The sequence below is a fragment of the Mesoplodon densirostris genome, chromosome 2, assembly GCF_025265405.1.
Source record: "Mesoplodon densirostris isolate mMesDen1 chromosome 2, mMesDen1 primary haplotype, whole genome shotgun sequence".
Taxonomy (NCBI): domain Eukaryota; kingdom Metazoa; phylum Chordata; class Mammalia; order Artiodactyla; family Ziphiidae; genus Mesoplodon; species Mesoplodon densirostris.
In genome coordinates this window covers 27,110,148-27,137,004 of record NC_082662.1, presented here as the reverse complement: position 1 = coordinate 27,137,004, position 26,857 = coordinate 27,110,148, and the positions used below count along the sequence as shown (strand labels likewise).

At 42.4% G+C, this 26,857-nt stretch overlaps 1 protein-coding gene across 4 annotated transcripts; it reads left to right on the top strand.

Annotated features, from left to right (window-relative positions):
- The first annotated feature begins 644 nt into the window (after positions 1-644).
- RNF19B (ring finger protein 19B) lies at positions 645-24,919 on the top strand. 4 transcript variants are annotated; one of them, XM_060089420.1, is made up of 9 exons: positions 645-1,434; positions 13,614-13,819; positions 15,397-15,541; positions 16,910-17,072; positions 17,523-17,637; positions 18,653-18,793; positions 19,735-19,942; positions 22,955-23,086; positions 24,062-24,191. In XM_060089420.1, exons 1-9 carry the CDS (start codon positions 803-805, stop codon positions 24,081-24,083), a joined length of 1,764 nt encoding a protein of 587 aa, XP_059945403.1. In that variant the 5' UTR covers positions 645-802; the 3' UTR covers positions 24,084-24,191. The 4 variants fall into 4 exon arrangements, with proteins under 4 accessions (XP_059945403.1, XP_059945401.1, XP_059945399.1 ...); XM_060089416.1 differs by having other exon boundaries at positions 647-1,434; positions 24,112-24,919; XM_060089417.1 differs by having other exon boundaries at positions 648-1,434; positions 15,400-15,541; positions 24,112-24,919.
- The last annotated feature ends 1,938 nt before the right edge of the window (positions 24,920-26,857 follow it).

The window sequence follows — 26,857 nt, the reverse complement described above, 5'->3', positions numbered from 1 at the left end:
CAGCAAAAGAAAGGCACTTTCAGGCAAAAAAAATGCTGGGCCTCCTTCCACAAATTGTAAATAACGAAGCTACCGGGAGGTAAGAATGGGAGGTGGGCCTAGGAATAGTTTATTAGCTCACAGAGACCACGGATTGTTAGATTAAGGGATTTGGACTTTGTTCTAGAATTCTCTTGCAGATAGGGGGACCCCGTCTGTCTTATCTAGTAATGCCTCCACTTAACAGATGCTCAATGAATATATTCTTTATTAATTAAAGCTTAATAAACAACAACAAAAGAAGTGCTGGAAGGCGGACCAGCTCGGAGTCACCATCTGATTTACCCTTATCTGCTTTTTACAGATGGAGTAACTGAAGTATCATTTGCTGCAAGTGGCAATCGGCCCATCCTTGAGGAAAGGCAAACCGAAAACTCCACCTTGCGGATGATGGGGGTCAGAGAGAAGGTATTGTAGCAGTTGGGTTACCGTCTCCTCAAGATGGAGGTCCTGGAATCACCTGACCCCGAGGAGGCGGAGCTCCGCTCTAGCACGCCCAGCACGCCCCACCCCGCTCGGCCCCGCCCAGCGCCCCCATCCGGGCGGGGCGGCGCGGGCTGTGAGTTGTCTTCGCGAGGCGCCTGCGCAGTGGGCAGCGGCGCGCGGGGCGGAGGCTTTATAACCGCTTAGTCGCTACCCATCGGTTTCTGTCTCTGGGAGGGCGGTTGAGGCGGCGGCGGCGGTCGGGACGCCGGCTGAGGGGGCGCTGAGGCGTGAGCTGTGGCGGCGCTGGGCGCCCCTCTCTCTTCGGCCTCTGGGGGCCATGGGCTCCGAGAAAGACTCCGAGTCGCCGCGGTCTACATCCCTACACGCGGCTGCGCCCGACCCCAAGTGCCGCAGCGGCGGCCGGCGCCGGCGCCTCACCTTCCACAGCGTCTTCTCCGCCTCGGCCCGCGGTCGCCACGCCCGGGCCAAGCCGCAGGCCGAGCCGCCAACCCCGGCCGCGCCGCCGCCGCCCGCCCCGGCCCCTGCCGCGGCCCAGGCCCCGCCGCCTGAGGCGCTGCCCGCCGAGCCGGCCGCCGAGGCCGAGGAGGAGGCCGCGGCGACGGCGGGGCCCGGGTTAGACGATGAGGAGGCGGCGGAGGGCGGAGGCTCGGGCCCGGAGGAGGTGGAGTGTCCGTTGTGCCTGGTGCGGCTGCCGCCCGAGCGGGCCCCGCGCCTCCTCAGTTGTCCGCACCGCTCGTGCCGGGACTGCCTCCGCCACTACCTGCGCCTGGAGATCAGCGAGAGCCGGGTCCCCATCAGCTGCCCCGAGTGCAGCGAGCGACTGAACCCGCACGACATCCGCCTGCTGCTCGCCGACCCACCGCTCATGCACAAGTACGAGGAGTTCATGCTGCGCCGCTACCTGGCCTCGGACCCCGACTGCCGCTGGTGCCCGGCCCCGGACTGCGGGTGAGAGCGGGGGCGTGGCCCGGGGGCGGTGGCCGCGGCCGAGGGGACCTGGGGCCTGGGGCTGGTCACCGCGTGTGACCGGCCCCAGGGGCCGTCCTCTGCGCACCATGTGTGTGTGTGTCCCAGCGTGGAGGGAGAGGTGAGGGATGACCAGGGGGAGGGAGAGCCAGGCGGCAACTGCGGCGAGCCGGTAAGCGCTAACCATTCGCACGCCCAGAAGAGTAGGGTAAACGCACCCAACACCCCACCACTGCCCGAGGGCTTGAAGTGGGGGCTGAGCAGCCGGTGAGAAGGGAGCTGTCCATCAAGTCAGGAGGCAGGGAGAGGCCGTTTTTGGTCGGGTGAATGCCCCTCTGTCCAGAGGTAGGGGATATGTCTTAATGAGGATGGGGAGGGGATATCTGGCAAAGGATGGAATAAGAATATCATTCTGAGGGGGCAGCGCTTTGGAGGGGTGTGTCCATTTGGCTAGGGGCATACTTTGCAGCGTTTCAGGAGAAGGGGTGTTCTTTCTGCCCACCACTGCTGAAAGTTGGAATGCAGGTGACTGAAATGGCACTAACGGCAAAGGACAGCTCCCAGGCAGCGCTCTGGGGGCACCCTGGGCATTGCGGTGTGTCTTCTGTGCCAAGCTATTGGGGGGCCCCCTGTGGTTCTTACACTGCTGTCTTGGGCAGGGTGCAGAGTGGACAGACCCTTTCTTTGTCCAGAGAAGCAACGGGGCACTGAAAAGGATGCCCAGAGGTTGACATGGTAGGAGAAAATGTGTTTCCCAGCTCCTCTGATCTTGAGTTTTTGACGATGCACCATGTATGCCGGCTTTTTAAGGTCAGTGAGAAAATAGGCAGTAGATGCAGAGACATAATACTACCAGATTTCACCATCTGAAGCATTCAGTGGACACCGCCCCCTACCCCTGACCCTTACCTTTTAAAATCTGATTGTGTTACTGTCAGTACATCCCATGAACGATTGCGTGCAGCAAAGAGGGGCGTCAGACTGTGCCGTTACCTGCTCTGCGACCTTGGACAGATCATTTTATTCTTGTGTGTCATGCTTTGAGGACAAAAAGATGCTAGGGACTCCTAGTAAAAAGCTGAGTGTTCGTTTCTTTCAAAGGAGTTAAGAAAGGCTCTTAATTGTAGCCTATATATCAAGGCTGTTTTAAGATTTCCATGATTCTGCTATTTGTCTCCTTCAAAAGAAGCCGACTTATAGTGTCTAGGGGAGTAAGATGAGTTATTTTCTTCTATTTTTCTGTTCTGACAAACTTGTTTAGAGAAGGATGTGTTATTAAGCTCACTGAGTTGAGGTTTCTAAATTACTTTGAAGTGTTGTGGTCAAAGGTTGGGGCATTTAACTATGGTAGGTCACTTTCAGTTAATAAGTGTCAGAAAGAACCTCATAGGCTCTTGGAAAAGTTTGCTTATATCTGGAGATCTGGTGATCTACCTAGCCTTAAGAGGTTAATTTACATGGTACTGAAATTTTACAGACACTATTGATCTATTTTCTGAATCAAAGGAATATTTACTTTAGAGAACACTGCTTGGTTAACTTTGGAATAGTATATTAACTCCTTTTTCAGATGTGAATTTCCTTGAATTTTAACTGAGAAATGTGGCATCACTGATTATATTTCTGGAAAAGTTCTCTTTTTGTTTTTATTTCTCTGAAGTCAATCTCTGTCTTTGCTCACATCAATAAAAATGGACAGGAATTAATTTACAATCTTGATGATGACAACTCTAAACCATTACTGATTTGGAAGTTATTAAAAAATTAGGCCATTTCTTATTTTAGCCAAGTATTGGATTACTACCATCCAGAGGGTTTTTTTTAATTAGTTAAAAAACTATAACAAGTTTAATATAATCTGTGTTATCTGTTGGTTTAAAGAAGGTGAAGTCTGGGAAAAGCAAGCAGGCTAGCATCTGAGTATCTATGTGTCAGGCATACATAATTTAATTTGATCCCTGCAACATTGTAAGATAGATTTGATCTTGTTTTACAGATAAGGAAACTGAAGTTTAAATGAATTGAGTGACTTGTTTAGGGTCATATAACTAGTGGGTGGTGGAATCAGGCTTGGAACACTGGTCTTAACTCCAACCAAGGCCAGTATTCTTTTCTCTCAAACAATAAAAAGCTTTAAAAAAGCATAGGCTTATCAGCATTATTGGGGATGCTACTGTTTGGGTCATTTCATCAAGTGTGGCCTAAGGACAATGTTGAGAGAGCCAAAAATGCTAGAATCTGCTTTCTCTTCTGATTCGTATTGTTAACAGCCTATTACCTACTTTAATTTTCTTACCTGAAATAGGCCTAATCCTTTCCTTACTTGAGAGGCCTAATTGATATTTTCAGTGTTTTGATAATTCAGTTGAAGGTGTTAGATAAACAGGGAGTAACTTTAAATTTCTATCACTTCCCAAATAGGTGGGGATGTGGCCAGTGGTTTTGCCACCTCTTTTTAATGTCATGAGAAAAATAGCTTGTTTTGTTTTGTTTTGTTTTAATCAAACTGTTCTATTCTTCTGGGTCAGGTAAAAATCATGGATGAGAACTAGAAGAGAAGCCTAAGACCCCAGTTGTGTCTTCTCATACCTGACCATCTTTACTGCCTGCAGATTAAGTTCCTGCCAGCCAAATTTATCAAGTTCTTTTTTGCTCTCTGTGTGTATATGTGTGTATTTGGCAGGGTGAGGGGAGCATATAAGTGATCTGATCGTTAGTTTTACTGTGATTACTCATGATAATAAGAACACTATATGTTAAACGATTCATTATTTGTTTATAAAATATTTGTGGAACAGAGAAAAGAATCTTGAATTTTTCTTTTTTCATACTTAAATACAATTTTATTTTATTCATAAATAAGGGAACTGATTTCTATGGGAAAACACTCACATTATTATTAATATTATTAAGTACAATATTACCAACTGCAATTTTTTTTTTTTTTTTTTTTTTTTTTTTTGCTGTGCGAGACTGTGGGATCTTAGTTCCCAGACCAGGGATGGAACCCGGGCCCACGGCAGTGAAAGCACCGAGTCTTAATCACTGGATTCCCAGGGAATTCCCACCAAGTGTAATCTTTAAAACATACTTTCAAATGAAATAAAATTAACTCAGAATACAGATAAATGACATTTTTATAGTCCTTTATAATCTTCAGACTGTAACTTCATTCAGAAATAATTTCATTTTAGTTTCATACAGGTAGATGGTGGTAAACTCATTTTATAAAAGAGAAGCCAGTTCAGAAAAGTTTAAGTGTGGGACCCAGTGTCTCACAGCTGATAAATGGTACAGTTGATATGCTACCCCTTAGAGTCTCTACTTAAGCACAGGGTCTTTTCATAAACCTCCAAATCATGTAAACATGTAATGTTTTCCTCTCAAGTGCCCTGTTGCCTATCTTTAAACCCCTTCAGAATCTGTAGAAGACTGAGGGGTGAGCAAAGGAGACGACAGAATATTTCCTGGCATACACGGGGCAGATCTTCTGTACAGGTGAACAGGAGATAAGGCTGTCTTGACCTAAATTCTTTGTGCAGGTCCACCACTCCAGCCTCTCATTGCTGCCTCTGTCTCCTGCAGAGACCCCCGTCCCACCTGACCCCAGAAGGTAGTATCACTTATTGGCCCTCCTAGATAACTGGGCTGGATTATCCCATAAACAGGAAGCTTCTTTTATGAGGGAAGAGCAAGCTCCCTGAGTAAGACAGATTTCTCAGTCAGTGAGGGAGGATTTTTCCTTTCTGAAGCCTTCCTGAACCTCTTCTCTCTCTCCTTTTTGTAAAAAATATAATTAATTAATTTATTTTTTTAAAGGTGGAGATGGGGAGCTTTTTTAAAAAAAAGTTCATTTATTTTGGCTGCTCCGGGTCTTAGTTGCAGCACGTGGGATCTTCGTTGCAGCATGCAGGCTTCTTCGTTGCGACATGTGGACTTCTTAGTTGCGGCATGCATGTGGGATCTAGTTCCCCAACCAGGGATCGAACCCGGGCCCCCTGCATTGGGAGCGTGGAGTCTTACCCACTGGACCACCAGGGGAGTCCCCTGGACCTCTTTTCTTAATTTAGCTCTGTACCTTCATTTTCATAACTCTTTATTCCCCCTACAACGCCCCTCGCCATTTACATCATCCTCAGCCCAGTATGTCTTTTTCATATTTGCCAGAGTACTCATTCTAAAGTGGAGCATTTTATATCATTGCCCTGCTTAAAACTGCTCATACCTGACCTACAAGATGACTTCTTATGTCTTTAAGAACTTATTCTTTATATGATCTATCCTTATTATTTAAGACCCTTTATGGTCTCCAACCATCTTTTGATCTTATTTTCTATTTTTCACCAACATCAGTATTTCCCAAGGTATAGGCATTACTATTGAAAAGAAAAATGTTTTATGATTGAATAAGCTTGTGAAATGTTGGATTGAACAAAATAAAGCAACTCTATTCCTGAACCCCTTAGACCCTTTAAAAAATACTAATATACACTGTAAATCTTGTTAATGCTAATATGCAAATCTTCAGTCTGGTATAATTTCAGTAAACTGAGATCACCAGAAAACATGTTTTGTTTTGTTTTGTTTCGATGACGTCTTTAAAGCATACCTGAAACTTTCCCTATTTGCAGTTTTCTAAATTCCTTTAATAGTTATTCTGTCCTGCCTTCTGTTACTGTCCTTATTTAACACTAAATCCTGTGCTCTGAGTAAATTGAGAGCTCCTCTAGACTAGGATATCTATATTCCAACTTTTTCTACAACTCTGAACAAAATCTTTCAATTAGGTCCCAGAAGAATGGGATGAATAGTTAAATTTTTGATACGGGAGATAAAGAATACAAACACCACAGTTTTGAGAGGAGAAACAGATAAGAGGAGGGTGTGCAAGAAGAGGACAGACAAGTAATCATTAAACAGACACTTAACAAAATCATATGGTGTTGAAACTTAGGTGAGTACTGGGTATTACAAAAAGGACTTAGACATGGGCCTCTTGACAGGGAGTTTGGCCTGGTAGAGGAGACAGATAGGTAAGTAGGAAGATAATTATAAATGCAATGTAATATACACTAAAGAAAATACAAGTGTTCTTAGAAGATGGATGAAAGGTTTTGCATGATGGTGTCAATAAAGACTTCGTGGAGGAGATGGTATTTGATCAGGACTTGAAGAATATGAGTAGAAATTTATACCAGACAAAGATGAGGGTAGAGAAAAAGGTGTCTTAAGCCAGAATGTTATGAGCAAATGCATGGAGGTATAAAAATTCAAGACTAAGTCTGGAGTCTCGCTTGGTTAGCCTCTGGATATACAATATGGGGAACATGATCTGGGAAGTGACTTGAGATCCATCGGAAAAGGTAGATTGGATTCAGATTTATAGGTCTATCTATGCCATGCAAAGAAGTGTAAGTTTGAAGGACTTTTTTCTTTTTTGTTGAAGGATTTTAAGCAAAAGAGTAACATCATGATAGATAAACTTCTGGAACTGGAATTTGGATTGGAGTAGGGAATAAAGAGACTGCAGTCTCTTGCAGTTGTCTGGTCAAGAGATGACATGGGTTTGAACTAGCACAGTAAAAAGGAAGATAGTAATAGTATGGCTCATTGTGACAACTTGGCCCATGTTTTCCACCCTTATATATGCTCAGAGTCTGTTTGTAAATGATTATATGGCCTGGAACGGTGAAGTATAGACATAATATAGGAACGCATTTCTTTAACTCCCAGGGTTTGTTGGAGCATAATCAAATTCATACTATTGGGAATGTTTCCCACAGGGCTGGAGTAAGGTAATGCTGTGGTCTAGCTTGTCACACATTATAATGTTTCTCAAGATAGGAAATTAACAAAATTAATAAAAGTTGTATGAACTTAACGGGGGGAGGAAAGGATGCTTTTGTGTTCTTAGCATCATGCAATTTCCTACACCTTCCATTTAGCTTCTCATTAGCAGAACTGAATGCTCTGTTCAGCTAAGAAGGCAGAGTAGGAGAGAGGCTCCAGTGTAGGACATGGAAGAGAGGGAACAAGATAGTCAAGGCAGTTTTGGTCTCAAGGATGAAGGGTTTTTCTTGACTGCCTGGGGTAGAAGATTGCCCTATTCAGAATTGAGGAGTTTGCTCAGCAAAGGGGCTTAAACAGGATTTTAGGATTAAGTTATAGTACTTGACATAAAGAAAGCCAATAGATACATGGATAAATTTAAAAGATTGCTTTAGGAGAAAGTAATGGCCCAGGAGAAGAGCTAAATGACCCGGGGAAAGTAAAAAACCCAAACAGGAGAGGGTCTCTATCATTCATTCAACACAGTTATTTTAAGCATGAATCAGTGTGCTAGACCCTGGAGATTAAAAGATGGTTGATACTTTTCCTTGTGTAGTCTGGTTGGGGAAGCATACATATAAACAGATAATTACAATATAAGGTGTTAAGTATTGTAAAGTAATTATGCACAGACACAGAGTGGGCAACCAACTGCCTGGAGAGGTTAAGTGGATTTTATAGAGAGGATGACATTTGAGCTGGTTCTTAAATGGATAAGTATTTGCCAGGACAAGAAGTAAGGAGAAGGCGTTTCGAGGCTGAAAGGAATAGAATATGCGAAGGCCAAGAAGTAGGACAAAACGCGCTGTTTATCTATACCATAACTTTTGGGACAAAATCTCAAATGCAGTTTGTTTGTTTTTAATAAATTTATTTATTTATTTATGGCTGTGTTGGGTCTTCGTTGCTGCACACGGGCTCTCTCCAGCTGCGGCGAGCTGGGGATACTCTTTTTTTTTTTTTTTTTTTAATTTATTTATTTATGTTTGGCTGTGTTGGGTCTTCATTTCTGCGCGAGGGCTTTCTCTAGTGGCGGCGAGCGGGGGCCACTCTTCATCGCGGTGCACGGGTCTCTCACTGTTGTGGCCTCTCCCGTTGCGGAGCACAGGCTCCGGACGCGCAGGCTCAGTAGTTGCGGCTCACGGGCCCAGTTGCTCCGCGGCATGTGGGATCTTCCCAGACCAGAGCTCGAACCCGTGTCCCCTGCACTGGCAGGCAGATTCTCAACCACTGCGCCACCAGGGAAGCCCCGGGGATACTCTTTGTTGCAGTGCGTGGGCTTCTCATTGCGGTGGCTTCTCTTGTTGTGGAGCACGGGCTCTAGGCCTGCGGGCTTCAGTAGTTGTGGCGCGCAGGCTCAGTAGTTGTGGCTCGTGGGCTCTAGAGCGCAGGCTCAGTAGTTGTGGCGCGTGGACTCAGTTGCTCCATGGCATGTGGGATCTTCCCAGACCAGGGCTTGAACCCGTGTCCCCTGCACTGGCAGGCAGATTCTTAACCACTGCACCACCAGGGAAGTCCTCAACTGCAGTTTTAAAACATGTTCAGTTTTGTTTTTTTTAATAGAAATTTATTTTTTATTATTTATTTATTTTTGGCTGCATTGGGTCTTCATTGCTGCACGCGGGATTTCTCTAGCTGCGACGAGCGGGGGCTACTCTTTGTTGCGGTGCACAGGCTTCTCATTGCGGTGGCTTCTCTTGTTGTGGAGCACAGACTCTAGGCGCGTGGGCTTCAGTAGTTGCGGCACTTGGGCTCAGTAGTTGTGGCTCACGGGCTCTAGAGTACAGGCTCAGTAGTTGTGGCACACGGGCTTAGTTGCTCTGCAGCATGTGGGATCTTCCCAGACCAGGGCTCAAACCCGTGTCCCCTGCATTGGCAGGCGGATTCTTAACCACTGCGCCACCAGGGAAGTCCCAAAACATGTTTAGTTTTAAAACATGTTTAATTTTAAAACATGTTTAGTTTTAAGACTCGAAGACTGCAAGCACCTATACTTCCATTTTAGGGATAGAATCTAAGGTTTGGAGATTTTAATTAGCTCAGTGTCGTGCAGTACGAGTCAGGGGCAAGGAGCCCAGACCAGGCACCCAAAAACAGGAATGCCAAGTCTCGTGCCCTGAGTAATTCTCTGTCATGGTAATAGGTTGCTGGGGGTTCTTGAGTATTTGGGGTTATTTTACTTCCTTGGAACCAAATTCCACACCCAAAATTGACATTGTCAGTACTATCAAATGTTCTTTGAAAATAAAGAAGAATCTGTTAATAAATATTTACTCCCACCATGTGAGGTAGGAATGGATCATGAAATGCTCAAGGTTTCCTGACTGGCAGTCTATCCAATATGTATTGTCAGAAGTTGACTTAATACTTTTCTGAGATCATCCAGTACCTTTCTCATTTAACACAAAATAGCAAGCAAGTCACTTTCTTCAGGAGAAACGTTTTTTTTCTTTAGTAGTTATTTTACAACTAGGTGGGATAAATTTGCTCAGAACTCCTACAGGATATGAATCATTTGCATTCATACATTGACCTCTTCTCACTTTGCTCTTTCTGAGAAGAGTTTTAATACAGCCTGTATTATGTAACATAGATGATACCTTGTCATCGGTAATTTCAGTGTCATTCTCAAATCAGCTTGCAGAATCTATGATGAACCTGAGAACTTAAGTTGCTATCGTGAACATCTAATGTGCAAACAAACCATAGAATAAATCTAAGAAAATGTTATTAGTCTTTTGTTTAAGCTGTTTGAGGTCTTTGACTATTGGAGTAGAACATGGAATAGGTGACAAAGCCCCAATGGCAACACCTAAGCCTGAAATCACTGACCTGTCTAAAAATTGTTTGAACTTTCACAACTGCTGTCCTCCATTCTTCATTTGTTTGTTTAAATTACTTTTTTAAAAAAAAAGAATTATTTTGAACACTTGTCTACTTGTTAGTCTGTGCATTTAGTTGAAATTTTTAGAATTAGTCAGAAAGGCTAATAGTTTGTAAATATATTGGATTGTTTGTAGGAAAGTAATTCTTGGTAAATAAACATGAATTATAAGAAGCAGTTGATACTGGTGCTGATAGATTCTGAATTGTCCATCTTTACTAAGAATATGTGTCAGAAGGGATTGGGGGGAGATATGGCCATATTCTATGTTAATTCATAAGATAGATGAGTGGTATTCTTCGATTCTGGAACCTGTCAAGAAAGAAGAGATTTCAAGGTATACATTCAAATTGGGGAAAAAATTTTTTTGGAAAGATAAAATGAGCTTTCAATAGAAGTTGATCACGAACCCATCTGTGTTCATTGTCTCTCAGTCTGCCATCAGACCAGCTTCACTATGAAACTTAAAAATGAAAAAGTATTGAAATCATAAAGCTCCTAAAAGAAAACATACGCAGAACACTCTTTGACATAAATCATAGCAATATTTTTTTGATCTGTCTCCTAAAGCAGAGGAAATAAAAGCAAAACTAAATGGGACCTAATAAAACTTAAATGCTTTTGCACAGCAAAGGAAACCATTGACAAAGCAAAAAGACAAACTACCGAATGAGGGAAAATATTTGCTAATGATATGACTGATAAGAGGTTAATACCCAGAATATATAAGCAGGGAGAGGGTGTGGAGAAAAGGGAACCCTCTTGCACTGTTGGTGGGAATGTAAATTGATACAGCCACTATGGAGAACAGTATGGAGTTTCCTTAAAAAACTAAAAATAGGGCTTCCCTGGTGGTACAGTGGTTAAGAGTCCACCTGCCAATGCAGGGGACACGGGTTCAAGCCCTGGTCCGGGAAGATCCCACATGCCACGGAGCAACTAAGCCCATGCTCCACAACTACTGAGCCTGCACTCTAGAGCCCGCAAGCCACAACTGCTGAGCCCACATGCTACAACTACTGAAGCCCGTGTGCTTCTCTGCAACAAGAGAAGCCACCGCAGTAAGCCCACGCACTGCAACGAAGAGTAGTACCTGATCGCCGCAACTAGAGAAAGCCCGCACACAGCAAAGACGACCCAATGCAGCCAAAAAAAAAAACAACTAAAAACTAAAAATAGAACTACCATATGACCTAGTAATCCCACTACTGGGCATATACCCTGAGAAAACCATAATTCAAAAAGAGACATGTACCACAATGTTCATTGCAGCACTATTTACAATAGCCAGGACATGGAAGCAACCTAGGTGTCCGTCGACAGATGAATGGATAAAGAAGATGTGGCACATATATACAATGGAATATTACCCGGCCGTAAAAAGAAATAAAACTGAGTTATTTGTAGTGAGGTGGATGGACCTAGAGTCTGTCATATAGAGTGAAGTAAGTCAGAAAGAGAAAGACAAATACTGTATGCTAACACATATATATGGAATCTCAAAAAAAAATGGTTCTGATGAACCTAGGGGTGGGACAGGAATAAAGATGCAGATGTAGAGAATGGACTGGAGGACACAGGGAGGGGGAAGGGTAAGCTGGGATGAAGTGAAAGAGTAGCACTGACATATATACGCTACCAAATGTAAAACAGATAGCTAGTGGGAAGCAGCTGCATAGCACAGGGAGATGAGCTCAGTGCTTTGTGACCTCCTAGAGGGGTGGGATAGGGAGGGTGGGAGGAAGGCACAAGAGGGAGGGGATATGGAGATATATGTATACATATAACTGATTTATTTTGTTATACAGCAGAAACTAACACAACATTGTAAAGCAATTATACTCCAATAAAGATGTTAAAAAAAATTTTTTAATAAAACAAAAACAAAATATATAAGCAGCTCATACAAATCAACATCAAAAAAATTTTAAAAATGATCCAATTGAAAAATGGGCAGAAGACCTGAATAGACATTTCTCCAAAGAAGACATACAGATGGCTAACAGGCACATGAAAAGATGTTCAACATCATTAATCATCAGAGAAGTGCAAATTAAAACCACAATGAGACATCACCTCACACCTGTCAGAATGGCTATCCTCAAAAAGTCCACAAAAAATGTTGGCAAGGATGTGGAGAAAAGGGAGCCCTCGTACACCATTGGTGGCAATGTAAATTGGTACAGCCATTATGAAAAACAGTATAAGGTTTCTCAAAAAATTAAAAATAGAACTACCCTATGACCCAGCAATTCCACTCCTGGGTATTTATCTGAAAAAAGAAAAAAAAGACCAACACAAATTCGAAAAGATACATGCGCCCTAGTGGCAGCATTATTTACAATTGCCAAGATATGGAAACAACCTTAAATGTCCATCAACAGATGAGTAGATTAAAAAGATACGGTATATATACACAATGGAATACTACTCAGCCATTAAAAAAATGATATTTTGCCGTTTGCAACAACATGGATGAACCTGGAGGGTATTATGCTCAGTGGAATAAGTCAGACAGAGAAAAAAAAAATACTGGATGATATCACTTATATGTGGAATCTAAAAAATAAAACAAACTAGTGAATATAATAAAAAAGAAACAGAGACACAGAAATAGAGAACAAATTAGTGGTTACCAGTGGGGCGAGGGAAGGAGTAAGGGACAGGATAGGGGTAGGGGATTAAGAGGTACAAACTACTATGTATAAAATAAATAAGTTACAAGGATATATAGTACAACAGAGGGAATATAGCCAATATTTTGTAACTATAAATGGAGTATAACCGTTAAAAATTGTGAATTACTGTTGTACACCTGAAATTTATATAATGTTGTACATCAACCAAACTGCAATTTTAAAAAAGTATACTTGCTTTAGTTTTTGCTATTGTACTTTATTTTACAAATGTTCTATCCTTTAAACAAATTCTAATTTCTCTAAATATATCAAATCATCAAAAGGAAATAATTTTGTACCCTTATTTATGAAACTTGCTGGGACAAACTGCTCCTAAAGCATCTTAAACTATGACTGAATACATGCTAGAAATTCAGGCTGGACTTCCCTGGAAGTCCAATGGTTAAGACTCCACACTTCCACTGCAGGGAGCACAGGTTCGAACCCTGATTGGGGAACTAAGATCCTGCATGCTATGCAGTGCGGCCAAAAAAAAAAAAAAAAAAAAAAAAAATTCAGGCTAAGTATGATATTTTCCCCTACTTTTTCAGGAGATAAATGATATGTGTTTTTAGAACCTCAAGAAACAATTTACTTTCTCACACAGAATGTTTTACAGTTTGTTAGGTGTGCTTGTGCATGTGTTATTTGTTATATGTGTTTTCTTTCCTCTGCATCGTATTAAGTGGTGGGGGTACCACACAGTGTTACCCCACTGGGACTGATGCATGTCTTAACTTACTTATATCTCTTCCTATTTCCTTACCCAGGTATGCTGTTATTGCCTATGGCTGTGCCAGCTGCCCAAAGCTGACCTGTGAGAGGGAAGGCTGCCAGACTGAGTTCTGTTACCACTGCAAGCAAATATGGCATCCAAATCAGACATGCGATATGGCCCGTCAGCAGAGGGCGCAGACATTGCGTGTTCGGACCAAGCACACTTCAGGTCTCAGTTACGGGCAAGAATCTGGACCAGGTATGAGTTGGCATTGTCTCATTTGTCTCTTTATTGGTATTTCATAATGTGGGCCCAAAGCTGGGAGAGATTACCTTTCTGTATAACTCAAGGATTAGAGAGCAGAGACTATTTGGTTTTTGTTTGTTTGTTTTTATAAATTTATTTTTATTTATATTATTTATTTTGGGCTGCATTGGGTCTTCGTTGCTGCACTCGGGCTTTCTCTAGTTGCAGCGAGCGGGGGCTACTCTTCGTTGCAGTGCATGGCCTTCTCATTTCAGTGGCTTCTCTTGTTGCGGAGCACAGGCTCTAGGCATGTGGGCTTCAGTAGTTATGGCACACGGGCTCAGTAGTTGTGGCTCACAGGTTCTAGAGCACAGGCTCAGTAGTTGTGGCGCACGGGCTTAGTTGCTCCGCGGCATGTGGGATCTTCCCGTACCAGGGCTTGAACCTGTATCCCCTGCACTGGCAGACGGAATCTTAACCACTGCGCCACTAGGGAAGTCCCAAGTGCAGAAACTATTTGGTAATACTTTCAACACTGTATTTGGTATGTAGCTTCTCTCTCTGACCATTTATAGGTTGTTCAACCCAGGTGAAATTGGAATAAAGCAAAACTGAATTCTGTACTTTCTACCTTCTTAGTAATATGTCTCAGATTGGAGAGCAGTTGGGTCCTTCAGCTAGGGGCTTTTTCAGAACTTTCACTGTGAGCAGAAAGATGTTTAGTATTAAAACTGTACTGTTTTCCTACTAGCTTTAAGTACATCACTGGTTTGGGAAGTAGGGTACAGATTTAAGGAAAGGAAATAATATTAGTATGGATTAATGATTAACCTTTAAAAGGAGGAATATCACACATTCAGTTCCAACCTTGACATGTCAGAGTGAACCTCTTTTAAAATGTCAGTGGTTTTATTGCCTTTTATAAGTGTGCTTTATTTCACTGATGTCATTTGAGAGAAGCTAGTAGGAAAGATTTTACCATTCACTTTTTCCTGGCACAGTGTAATCTCCTAAATTCTCTTTGTAATAGGATAGTTCCTAGCTTGCTGTGAAAATTACCAGGTGTATGCTACATAGCATACTCAATTGTTTGTAGGTTTTGAATTTTAAAGTATTATGGGAAGGTACTGTGAATTATGTTAACAGCAAATCACAGTGATACTTGTGCCTGAGAAATGAGTTTCCTGAACTAAAATTTTTCAAGACTTAAAGCCAAATGCGGGCTGCAGACTATTCTTCCTGTAGGACTGTGTTTTTAATTCTGCCAGCCTGTTGGCTGCTGAAATTCCATTTTTCTTGGAACCATCTTTCTCTCTAGGGAAGTCTCCTTGCTCAGAGTGTGGCTGTAGTGCTGTGTAAGATGCCAGATTGGGGAATAGGCAGCTCCGTATGAGACAGGATCCATTTTATGAAATTTCCTGAGGTCTAGACATAGCCAGCCTTCCAGTGAAGTGGGTTGCACAATTTGGAATCCTCAGTCAAGAATTCTTGACTGCCTCTTCATTTCTTGCACATACTCCTAGGAATAATAAAATCAAACGAGGTTTAACTAGGGATATTTTTCTACCCATTCTTTCTCCCCCACTTAGCAGATGACATCAAGCCATGCCCACGATGCAGTGCTTACATTATCAAGATGAATGATGGAAGCTGTAATCATATGACCTGTGCAGTGTGTGGCTGTGAATTCTGTTGGCTTTGTATGAAGGAGATCTCAGACTTGCATTACCTCAGGTGAGATGAGAAAGTGTCTATTGTTTTTATAGTCTTGTTCTCTTACTGATTTAGGGAAAAGGATGTCAAAGAAACATCGTTGTCTGTCCTCTCATTACAGCATAAGGAAGCTGTAAAAAGTTCCTCTGAAACACCCTTCCAATCGTGTTTTTCTCCAGCTCAGCAACTTCCAGTGACTGTTTTCCATTACCTTCCAGACAGAGTTCAGTTTCCCTAGCATGGCTTTTAAGATTTTCTGCAGTCTGGCCCCAATATACCTTTTTCCATTTTGCTTTCATAAATGCTAATGTCCCAGATTATCTGTGTCTCTTCTGTGTTATCTTACCTCCATACTTCTTCATGTTCTTTCCTTCACCTGGAATGCTTTCTAATCACCTCACGCCCCAGCAACCCCCTTTTATCTCAACTGTTCAGTTCTCATTCAGCCTTCAAGGGCCACTTTAAATGCCATTCCATCTCTGATGCCTTCCCCCAGTTTTTTCTGCCTCATTCTTCTTTACTGACATTCTTTAAATGTTCTATAAACACCATCATGACTTTTACTTCATTTATGTGTCTAATCTTGTTGAACTATATTAAGAGTCTTCAGGCCAGTATTACCTTTTTACAGTTCCTTGGATGTAGTAGTCATTAAAATATTGTCCTGAAGGAGTTAATATTTACAAACTTAACATTCATTGTGTGGATGAAACATTTTCATTTCCAATTTAGCAAACATTTGATTACTTACAGTATACCAATTATTGGGGGCACAGGGGTGCATAAGACATGATCCCTACTTTCAAAATTACTTACTCTATCTAGTAGAGAAGACAGTACAAAGGGAGTGGGCAAAAGTGGTTGGACTCAGAAGGGCTGAGTGTAAAAGTAGCCAAACTCAGAGTATGAAACTGTCATAAAGGGTGTGATGAAGTCTTTTTATATCCTGTCCCAGGAAGGTGGTTTGCAGTATCTACGTATGCCGAGAAAACTATGCAAATCAGAGAGAGTTCATTAGCTGCAGGACACAGTATGTCTAGATGAGATGTCAGGTGCATAGACTATGCAGGATCCCACGTAGTATCACTCAGAGAAGTAGGTTCAGTTTGGTGCGTTAGAGAGGACAGAGTGCAGCAGAAAAGAACGGAAAAGAGGTTTCAAGTCTGGAGGCCTGCCTTTACGATAAAAGAAAAAAAAAGTAAAGAGCCAGAACTCTAATAGTCTAGCCTTGTCCTTTACTCCCCCTCATGTAATAAATTCATTTCTTGTAACCTCTTGTAACCGTTAATCACTCCTATAGAAAAGAAGGCTCTTGCTCTTATCAAGCTCTCTGATGACAATAGCTGCATTTGTAATATTGACATTAACTTCAGCATGTTTCCTCTGTAGCCCCTCTGGCTGTACATTCTGGGGGAAGAAACCATGGAGCCGTAAGAAGAAAATTCTTTGGCAGCTGGGCACATTGATTGGTGCTCCGGTGGGGATATCCCTCATTGCTGGCATTGCCATTCCTGCCATGGTCATTGGCATTCCTGTTTATGTTGGCAGGAAGGTAAGATATGTTGAGTTCTGTGCATGTTCCATCTTCAGGTTTGTTGGTAAAGGTTTGAAGGAAATGGGGAGGAGCTTATGTTTCAGAGCTGCCTGAAAGCCAGCTGGTTCTTAAATAAAAAGAATTTCTTAAATGGATTTTCATAAATCCCCAAGAGATCTGAAAGTTCTTATTAACATCCCGGGCCTGGTTTGTCTCAGTGACTTAAAGGTAAAATGCTTACTTCACTCCCCTGAGTTACTTTGTCTCTTCTTATATTAACTTTTTCTGTATTCGTTTATATCATCCTGGTCTGAGTTAGATTAAAATGTGAGAAAGATGTCTTTTTGACATGGGGCAATATGTTTTAATATAGGTAACTTATAAGGGAATATTCACTTATCCTTTTTCTCCCTAGCAAAAAGATTGATGTCCTAACCTGCTGACCTGGATTTTCTTTCTTATTCTTAGATTCATAGCAGGTATGAGGGAAGGAAAACCTCCAAACATAAGAGGAATTTGGCTATCACAGGAGGAGTGACTTTGTCGGTCATTGCATCCCCAGTTATTGCTGCAGTTAGTGTTGGTAAGAAGCTAGCCAGGACCATGACTCCTCCCCTTACACGACCCACTCCCATCAGCTTTCTGGCCCCGCAGTTTTGCCAGCTGGCCAGATGTTTCACCCTGGATGCTCCTGCATTTTATGTCAGACCCACCTTGGGAGTTTATTAGGCACCATTATTATTATCAGCCACACTATGTATCAGAGTTTGGGATCTTTCATTCGTAAGTTAGTGCCTAGAACTCCATCTGGCACATAAAAAAGATTGAATTAAAAAATATTACTTTAAGGCCTAGTTTTTCACTTTTCCTCTTCTTTCTCCATTTGCCACAGAACCCACAAAGCAAAATTACTTTTGATTTGCTTAATGCCTCACAGTATTTAGGGAGGCATGAGGGTCTGTTTTAGAATAATAATAATATAATATTTTCTGAGACTCTCCATGTGCCAGGAGCAGGTCTGAGTCTTTTGCCTGTATTAATTTATTTAATCCTCAGGGCAGCCCAGTTGTAACAGAAAGGTGCAGTAATTTGCCCAAGGTCACTTAGCTGGGACATGAATTAAGGCAGTCTGACTTCAGAGTCTGGGCTTTTAACAACTAAGCCATTCTGCCTTCCACAGCAGCAAGATTTTGGAATTAACACTCTGGGGGGATCCTAAACCCTAGGAGTCGCTTATTTAATGTTTGATTATTGATTGGTTCTTGGATTAGCACTTCAGCAGTGAATGGAAGGGGGAAAATGAAAGCAACGTATATTTACTGTGCTGAGCACTGTACATACATTGATCATTGGCAACCTAAGGAAGATATGTCCAAGGTTATAACAGCTGGTAAATTGGAGACAGGATTCTAATCCAGGCCTTTCTGATTCCAAGTCCAGTCATCATTCTGTTGGACCAGGCTGCCTCTTTAGCATAGCTATCTTCTGTCTTTCCTTGGCCCTTTATAAAGTGGTTTGTCTGTGTTCAGCCCTGGGAAGGAGAATTCAGGGCAGCTGCAACCTGATGGCCTGCTGACATGTTTCCTTATCTTCCCCAGGTATTGGTGTCCCTATTATGCTGGCTTATGTTTATGGGGTTGTGCCCATTTCTCTCTGTCGTGGAGGTGGCTGTGGAGTTAGTACGGCCAATGGAAAGGGAGTGAAAATTGAATTTGATGAAGATGATGGCCCAATCACAGGTAAAAGGAGAATTTTAATTTCCCTTTGAATTTATGGAACACAAGATAAAAGTCAGTAAAATTCAGCACATTTTACAGAGAGATTGACATTGGATTACATTGGCTAATGAGCTTTATAGGAGGTAAAGTATTTTTAGCTTTTCATTTCTTTTTTCCAGAGTTATTAGGTTAATTCCCCTGGTACTTGCCTCTGGGTGGCAGGTACAAACTAGTAGGACTCCAAGTAACTCTAAGTATGCTGGTAATAGTAAATTACATAATTATAATTATAATAAAGTCTTATATCTGCATGGTACTTTATAATTTTCAGAAGACTTACACAGTTATTATTTTCACTTGGCTTTTACAACAGCTCTGAAGAGAGAGGGCCAGGGCTGTTATTATCCCCAATTAATCGGAACTTATTTAAGCCTTTGTCTCAACATCTGTTAAATGGGTTTAAGAGCTTTTGCGGAGCTGGAACTATAGCAAGTCTTCTGGCTTATACTTTGATGTTGTTTCCACTTTACCATATTAACTAACCTGGGACACAGAGATCCCCAAAGGTCTTTCAAGCTTCCTACTAGAGTCAGCACACGACCTAAGTGTATTTTGAAATTTTCATGTTTAATTAGATGACATCTATAGTGTAATGGAAAGGATAGGAGACTTAGAATCAGATTGTAGTTTTGTGTGACTAGCCACAGACCAGGCATTTAGTTCTAAGCTTTTGTTTCCTCACCTAAAATTGAGGCTATTCCTAGTTATTGGGAAGATTACATGTAAGCATATGTTAAAACACCAGATATGTGGTGGCTGCCTGTAGTAGCTATTCATAAAGTGAATAAACGAGTATTTTTCTACATGAATATTCTCTGCTCTGAAGAGTCATTGCAGGAAAATGCCAGACTCTGTTTTGATGCTGTGCTATCATCAATTGAGATGTTTGGTTCCATCCCCAGTGGCAGATGCCTGGCGAGCCCTCAAGAATCCCAGCATTGGGGAAAGTAGCATTGAAGGTCTAACTAGCGTATTGAGCACCAGTGGAAGCCCTACGGATGGACTCAGTGTTATGCAAGGTCCATACAGCGAAACGGCCAGCTTTGCAGCCCTCTCAGGGGGCACACTGAGTGGTGGCATTCTTTCCAGTGGCAAGGGAAAATACAGCAGGTAAGCAATTTCTGACAGAACCAGTTGGAATTATAAGAAGTAACATATCATATTGAGCCATTTCTCTGTGCCAGACATGTCTCATATAGCATCTCATTTTGATTTAATCATCAATGGTGTTGTTTTGTTTTGTTTTGTTTTGTTTTAACTTTTACAATTAGAAAATAGGCTAGAAAGGTTAAGCGACTTAAACGTTCTGTGTTTCTTCCCACTGCACCATCGTGGCTCCATGTAAAGAATAATTTTTTTTTAACACAATAATCCTGTGTTCCTGGCCAATCTCTCTCTCTGTTTTTGTTTTTGTTTTGTTTTTTAAAAATGTTTATTTATTTAGGCTGCGCCAGGTCTTAGCTGCAGCACACGGGATCTTTAGTTGCAGCATGTGAACTCTTAGTTGCGGCATGCATGTGGGATCTAGTTCCCTGACCAGGGATCGAACCTGGGCCCCCTGCATTGGGAGCACAGAGTCTTAGCCACTGGACCACTAGGGAAGTCCCAATAAAGGATAATCTTGACTTCAGATCCTCCCTCTACTACGTTAGGCTGCCTCCATCAGGAAGGGGAAGTATGCATTTTTATAGAATTCCCAAGACTGTGTCCTCCGTTAGGCTTATCACTGGCTTTTAGTTGAACAGCATTTATACTGTATCTTGTTGGCTTATTGGTGCTGTGATCCTTAAAACCTTCCTATTCTGATTCCCATTTGATAGATAAGGTAAATCAATTCTATAAACTTGTGTTGAGAATATGTAAAGCTTTATGATTAAAAAGGTTATGACTTGGTTGGTCGTTGTACCAGTTAGAAAAAACAGAACATATTCAGAGGAGCATAGCATATGTTACATGAGAAGCAGTTATTTGAACGCACTGGAGAAGAGAGCCCTGGGGAGGGGTAAAGGTGCTACAAAACCAGGTAGGGAGGTAGGGGAGATGCCTGCCTTCAGATATCTGAAGGGCCTTGAACTGGAAAAAAGGATTAAGAGTTCTGCCTCATGCCAAGAGATAGATTAAGACGATTTGGCAGAAGCTAGAGGGAAACTAATTTTGTTTCATTATAGAGACTATAGGAAAAATCTATATAAAGTCCAAAGAAGGGATGGATTACGTTAGTAGATACGGACCTGTCTATCCCTGGAAGTGTTTAAAGTGAGACCAGAGGGCCATTTGGCTATTAGAAGGAGTCAAGCAACAGATGGCAGATGGACTGGATCCCACACCTGAGTGCTTGTCAGTTACCTGGGAGCCTTTTAAAAATAGATGTCAGCACCCTATCCCAGAATTAATAAATTAAAATCTCCCAGCTTCTCTTCTAATCTCCTAGGGATCTGTGGGTTTTTTTTTTTTTTTTTTTTTTTTGCGGTACGCGGGCCTCTCACCGTTGTGGCCTCTCCCGTTGCGGAGCACAGGCTCCGGACGCGCAGGCTCAGCGGCCATGGCTCACAGGCCCAGCCGCTCCGCAGCATGTGGGATCCTCCTGGACTGGGGCACGAACCCGTGTCCCCTGCATCGGCAGGCGAACTCTCAACCACTGCGCCACCAGGGAAGCCCCCGGGATCTGTGTTTTGAAAAGGTTCCCCAGGTGATTTTAGCATAGCCATTGCACAGACTAGCATCTGCGAACCACCTAAGGTGATAGATGTCCTTTGCGAAAGGCCTTTTCCAATTCTAACTGTGATTCTATGGCAGAGCTGAAACTAGGACCCAGGTCTCTGACTCAATGTACTTTCCATTGCACTGCCTCATTTTCCTGAGCCATGGCACATTTTTGAAGGGCATCTAAGGCTGGAGCAGCAGAGCAATGACTCAGGCAGCAGGATGGAGGTTGATTGAACGTGCAGCTGCAGGCTGCTGCTGACCTGTCTGCATTTCATGACTCTGGTTGTCTCTTGTTAGGGGATCCCGCCAGCACATGCTGGAGAATTCACTGCTGTGCTTTCTTAAAACCAACACCCCTGTAAATAAGCAGACATAATTGGAGACTGACTTGCTGAAACTGCAACTTAGCCAGTCCAGCTGTTCCAGTACTGTGAAAGCCATTTATAGGAAGTGAATGAGTCAGATGGGTTTGGCTGTGAAACCCATTATGAGGAAATACTTAAGTGTGCAACCAAATGATATTGGAGTCAAGAAAGGAAAAGCTATGGGTCCTCTGAGACACCACTGGGAAAGTTTGCTGCTCTTGTCGGAGGTTGACTCTTATTATGTCCTTTAAGCTTATAGGCTGGGGGTAATTTGATTGCTAAATGTTTAAGTTCCTAGTATGTGCAAGACATGGAGGGTAAAGTGTGAATGAGGTGTGGTCTCTCCTTTTTTGGAGCTCACAGATGACTGGGAAAGAGATGCATAAATTGATTTAATAAATAGGTAGGTGCTGTGGGAGCACTTCGCAGGAAGTGACTGGTTTGATAGAAGAATGAAGGGAGATGATACTTCCTTTGTTGTTAAGGACTGAGTATGAGTTTGTCACATAGAGAAGGGAAACTTCCAGAGAGAGGGACTAGCATATGCAAAGTCATAGAGGTATAAGATGTGTATAGGTGCGTAAGGAAAGAAAAAAATTCAGCGTGATTATGATTTAGGACCTATGGTGAGAGATGGAACTGGAGAGAGAGCTTGGAGGCAAATCAGTAGACCTTAAATGCCTGTTGGCAAGAGGGAGCCAAGAGAGGGCTGTTAGAGTGATCAGGTTTTTGTCCACGTTGGCACTGATCTGGAAGTTGTTTGACTTGGACTTAGGGCTACTGGAAAGAGAGCCCAATTGCAGTTACCCACTGGGGAGCTGTTGAGGGCCTGAAGTTAAACAGTAGCAGTGGGGATGGAAAGGAGGGGACGATTTCAATAGAAAAATTTAAGAGAGAAGATGTGTGGGCATCTGTTTGAGCTATTTGACATTTGGAGAAGATCAGATCAACTCATTTAGCAAGAGAATAATGGAAGAGGTATGTGCCAGGAAGCAGACTGTCTTGGAATACCCAGGTCTCGCATTAACTTAAACGTCCCCTCTTTACACAGGTTAGAAGTCCAAGCCGATGTCCAAAAGGAAATTTTCCCCAAAGACACAGCCAGTCTTGGTGCAATTAGTGACAACGCAAGCACTCGTGCTATGGCCGGTTCCATAATCAGTTCCTACAACCCACAGGACAGGTATGTGAACAGTCAGAAGCCTAGGAGAGGTTGCATTTTTTTGGTTGGGTTTTCGCCCTAGAAGCTCAATGCCTCATGTTAGGGCTCTGTGTACCATCTAGTGTGATACATAGTGTGTATACCCTGTGAATTCATCGAGCAAGTTCTTGGTATGGGAGTATTTGGCATCTCTTGATTGATTTTTCTTGTTAGCACTTGATTTTTAGAGGTTCTTTCTTCCTTTTCTATTTCCTTTTTTTTCCTTTTCTTTTCTTGGCTATTGCAACAGTGTAATTATTCACGTGGAACTGAAGAGCTAGATTGGTGTCCATTGATGTATGTATGTGGCTCTATGGTTTCTGCTCTCATGTTGCTCTTTGCTTGATGTGGCTCCTGTAGGCTATTTGTACTTGAGAAGCTAGTGTATCTGGTATGGTGTGACTGCAGCACTCCCTACTGGAGAGATTCTGGTTTCTTCTAATTGTGGCAGAGAAGTAAAAAGCTGTGACTCTTCTTTCACTTTCATATTTTGAGTAAGATAGTGTGAGGCTCCGAACCTTAGTTGAATTTTGGAAGCTCATTTTTAGTTGTTTAAAGAAATTGGCAGAATAACTAATAAGGACCTACTGTATAGCACAGGGAACTCTTCTCAATACTCTGTAATGACCTATATGGGAAAAGAATCTAAAAAAGAGTGGATATATGTATACATATGTATAACTGATTCATTTTGCTGTACAGCAGAAGCTAACACAACATTGTAAATCAACTATATATACTCCAATGAAAATTAAAAAATAAAGAAATACAGAAATTGGCAGAGATGTTTGTGTTTGTGTGTGTATTTTAAATCAACAAAAAGATCTAATTGTTCTTCTGCATCTTATTTAAGTGTTAGGTTAAATTTTATTTTCTCTGAAAGTGAGCTCTATTCTACTATTTACCTACATTTTCGGACTTTCTAATCCTGAACCCACAAACTGCTTTTACCAACAGGTATAGCATGACCCATGCATGATTCAGCAAAGTGGATTTTGTCTCCACAGAGAATGCAACAATATGGAAATCCAAGTGGACATTGAAGCCAAACCAAGCCACTATCAGCTGGTGAGTGGAAGCAGCACGGAGGACTCACTCCATGTTCACGCACAGATGGTGGAGAATGAAGAAGGTGGTGGTGGCGGTGGCAGCAATGAAGAGGATCCCCCCTGCAAACGCCAAAGCTGTGAACAGAAAGACTGCCAGGCCAGCAGACCTTGGGACATCAGCCTGGCCCAGCCCGAGAGCATCCGCAGTGACCTGGAGAGCTCTGATACGCAGTCTGATGATGTGCCAGACATCACCTCGGATGAGTGTGGCTCCCCTCACTCCCAAGCTGCAGCCTGCCCCTCAACACCCAGAGCCCCAGGTGCACCGAGCCCAAGTGCCCATATGAACCTCTCTGCCCCAGCTGAGGGGACGACTGTCTTGAAGCCGGAAGATGCAGAAGCCAGAGTATGAAGTGGAATAAATGCTCCTGTTCTGAGAAGCACACTTGTAACTGCATCTTTTGGAATCTTTTTGGGGGGGCAGGGATTTACATATTTTATTTCAAAGATTCTCTGGTCACAGGTTTTCCCCAGGGAAATTCTGAGAAATTTGCAATTTCTTACCAGAGGAAACATGGAAACTTTACCCTTAGTTCCACCCCCCATCCCCTTTGCCCCCCCACCCTTTTTTAGTTTTAATTTATTGGTTAAACTGTTGGTGGCAATCTGTGAGGTGTGTCAAAGAGTGTACAGATGTATGTGTGTATATTGTATGTATACTAACATATTACTGAAGGACACATTTTAATAAAGATTTCTGTCGTAATTCAACTCCTCTCATTTTCCTTGGCTTGGATAGTTCTCCAGAGCCAAGTGTTTGAAACAGACCACTACATCTTTAACAGTCTCTAGATCTAAGCTTTCCTAATCCCAGGAAAGAAGGATGGTATTCTAACCAGACTGCAGTGGAGTCATCTGTAAACCAATGACTCCTGGTATGACAGGAAGCAAAGCCAAGCTTGATTTGGACTGTGTAGTCAGACTGAAGAATTAGCTGAGTCAACCAGATAGAGAAGCTGGAGATTAAAATGAGCCTTGTTTGCCCTCTAGAGGCAGCTGTGCAGTTTTTCTTATTTACCCCTTTCTGCATTATAGTCACTATTAGAAACGTGCTTCAGAGGAGGGAAGGGGTATCAGTTCCAGTGGCTCTTCAGAAATTCCAGTGAATGTTGCATGGTTATAAGTTGGGGAACAGAGTATTCTTACTGGATAAAGAAATGTACCAGTTCTGCATAATCACCAAGCAATATCCTAGGTGTTTGTTATGCTCCCAGGTACACATTCCCTGTTCCAAAAAACTCTCTAGTTTTGCCAATCTAGTTTAAGTAAGAGGGACTAAAGAATCTGACTAGGATTTGTAATGAAAGGAGAGAGGAGGCATGCCATCAAAATCACAACATATTTAATTTTATCTGATCTTACAATTTTGTCAGAATTGAGCTAAGTTAGTGCTACTTGGGGTTTTGGCTCTGTCTAGAATAATGGCCTTAGAAGTCAAAGCTCATACATAGTATAGCAGAAAAATTAAAAGATTTATGAAACCTGATCTGAGATTCCAAATCTGGCAGTAATTTACTCTGTGACTGTGTGAGTCAGTTACTCTCTCATGCCGCTAATATCCCCAACTCAGACAGTGTTTAAGGAGCTTCCAGTGCCAAACTTCTCTGTCACTTTAGCCCTGGGCCCAGAGGAAGAATTGAAAACATCCTTTCCCTGAGGACCAGATGGCTTTCTGTTTCCTTTCACAGATGCACCTGCTCTTTGTCTTCTTGGCCTGTGCTTTACTACGATGAGGATGATGAGTCTGGACAACAGCCATCTTGGAAGCTTCTTATCTCTTGGGCACTGCAACCAGACTTAGCACATTGCCCTGCACCTGGGACAGGAGGTGCTGTTAGTGGACTTTGGGTCTCTAGAAGAATGACCAAGAGGGTGTCTTTGTGTGAAAAAGGGAACTTGTTGGGAAAAGGGGCAGACTGTATGGAAATCTCTGAAATGCAAATTATCAACTCAAGACTTGTATTTCTCTTGAAGCAGCATGAAGAGAGCAATTAACTTGGATAAAATCAAGGAAGTCTTTTGGAGGGGCAGGAGTTGCAGCCAAACCTGTATTTTTATCTAGGCTCCAGTTCTCACTGCTGCAAGAGTTGGGCTACTTACTCTGAGTGTGTTTACACTTAGCCAAAATGGGGATCATAATCCTAATTATGGAGTTGTAAAGATTAAGTGAGACGGTACTGAAAACGCTTTTGTTAAAGGCCCATAGTTTTTTTTCTCCTGCAGGAATAAGAAGAAATAAGTTAAGGGAGATTATGGGTGCCATCCAAAAAAAGCCCAGAGCTCTAGACCAGAGGCTATGAAAAACTAAGCTTATTCTAATCCTTTGCAACACTGTTGTATCTCCTAGACATTAGATGAAAAGGCCCGTCAGCACCACCTGGAGGAGAACATGAGTAATGCATGGGAAAAGTTGATTCTCAGTTTAGAAAATGGGGAAAGTTTAATTTCTTACTGGTACAGCATTCATTCATTCTGAAATACCTACTACGTTTCAGGTATAGGGTGCAGCAATAAGGAAAACACAAAATTCCTGTTCCTGTGAAAGTCACACTCTAGTGGGAAAAGACGATCAGATGTATAATCTGGATGAGGATAAGTGCGATGAAGAAAAGCAGGGAAAGTGGAAAAGAGAGCTGCTTTAGGT

Bases quoted from the DNA above. Each gene is read 5' to 3' on its own strand.
- RNF19B (XM_060089416.1), top strand. From the start codon at position 803: ATGGGCTCCGAGAAAGACTCCGAGTCGCCGCGGTCTACATCCCTACAC. The intron at 15,542-16,909 runs GTGAGATGAGAA...TTTCCTCTGTAG, and splicing joins TCAGACTTGCATTACCTCAG to CCCCTCTGGCTGTACATTCT. The intron at 17,638-18,652 runs GTAAGAAGCTAG...TATCTTCCCCAG, and splicing joins TATTGCTGCAGTTAGTGTTG to GTATTGGTGTCCCTATTATG.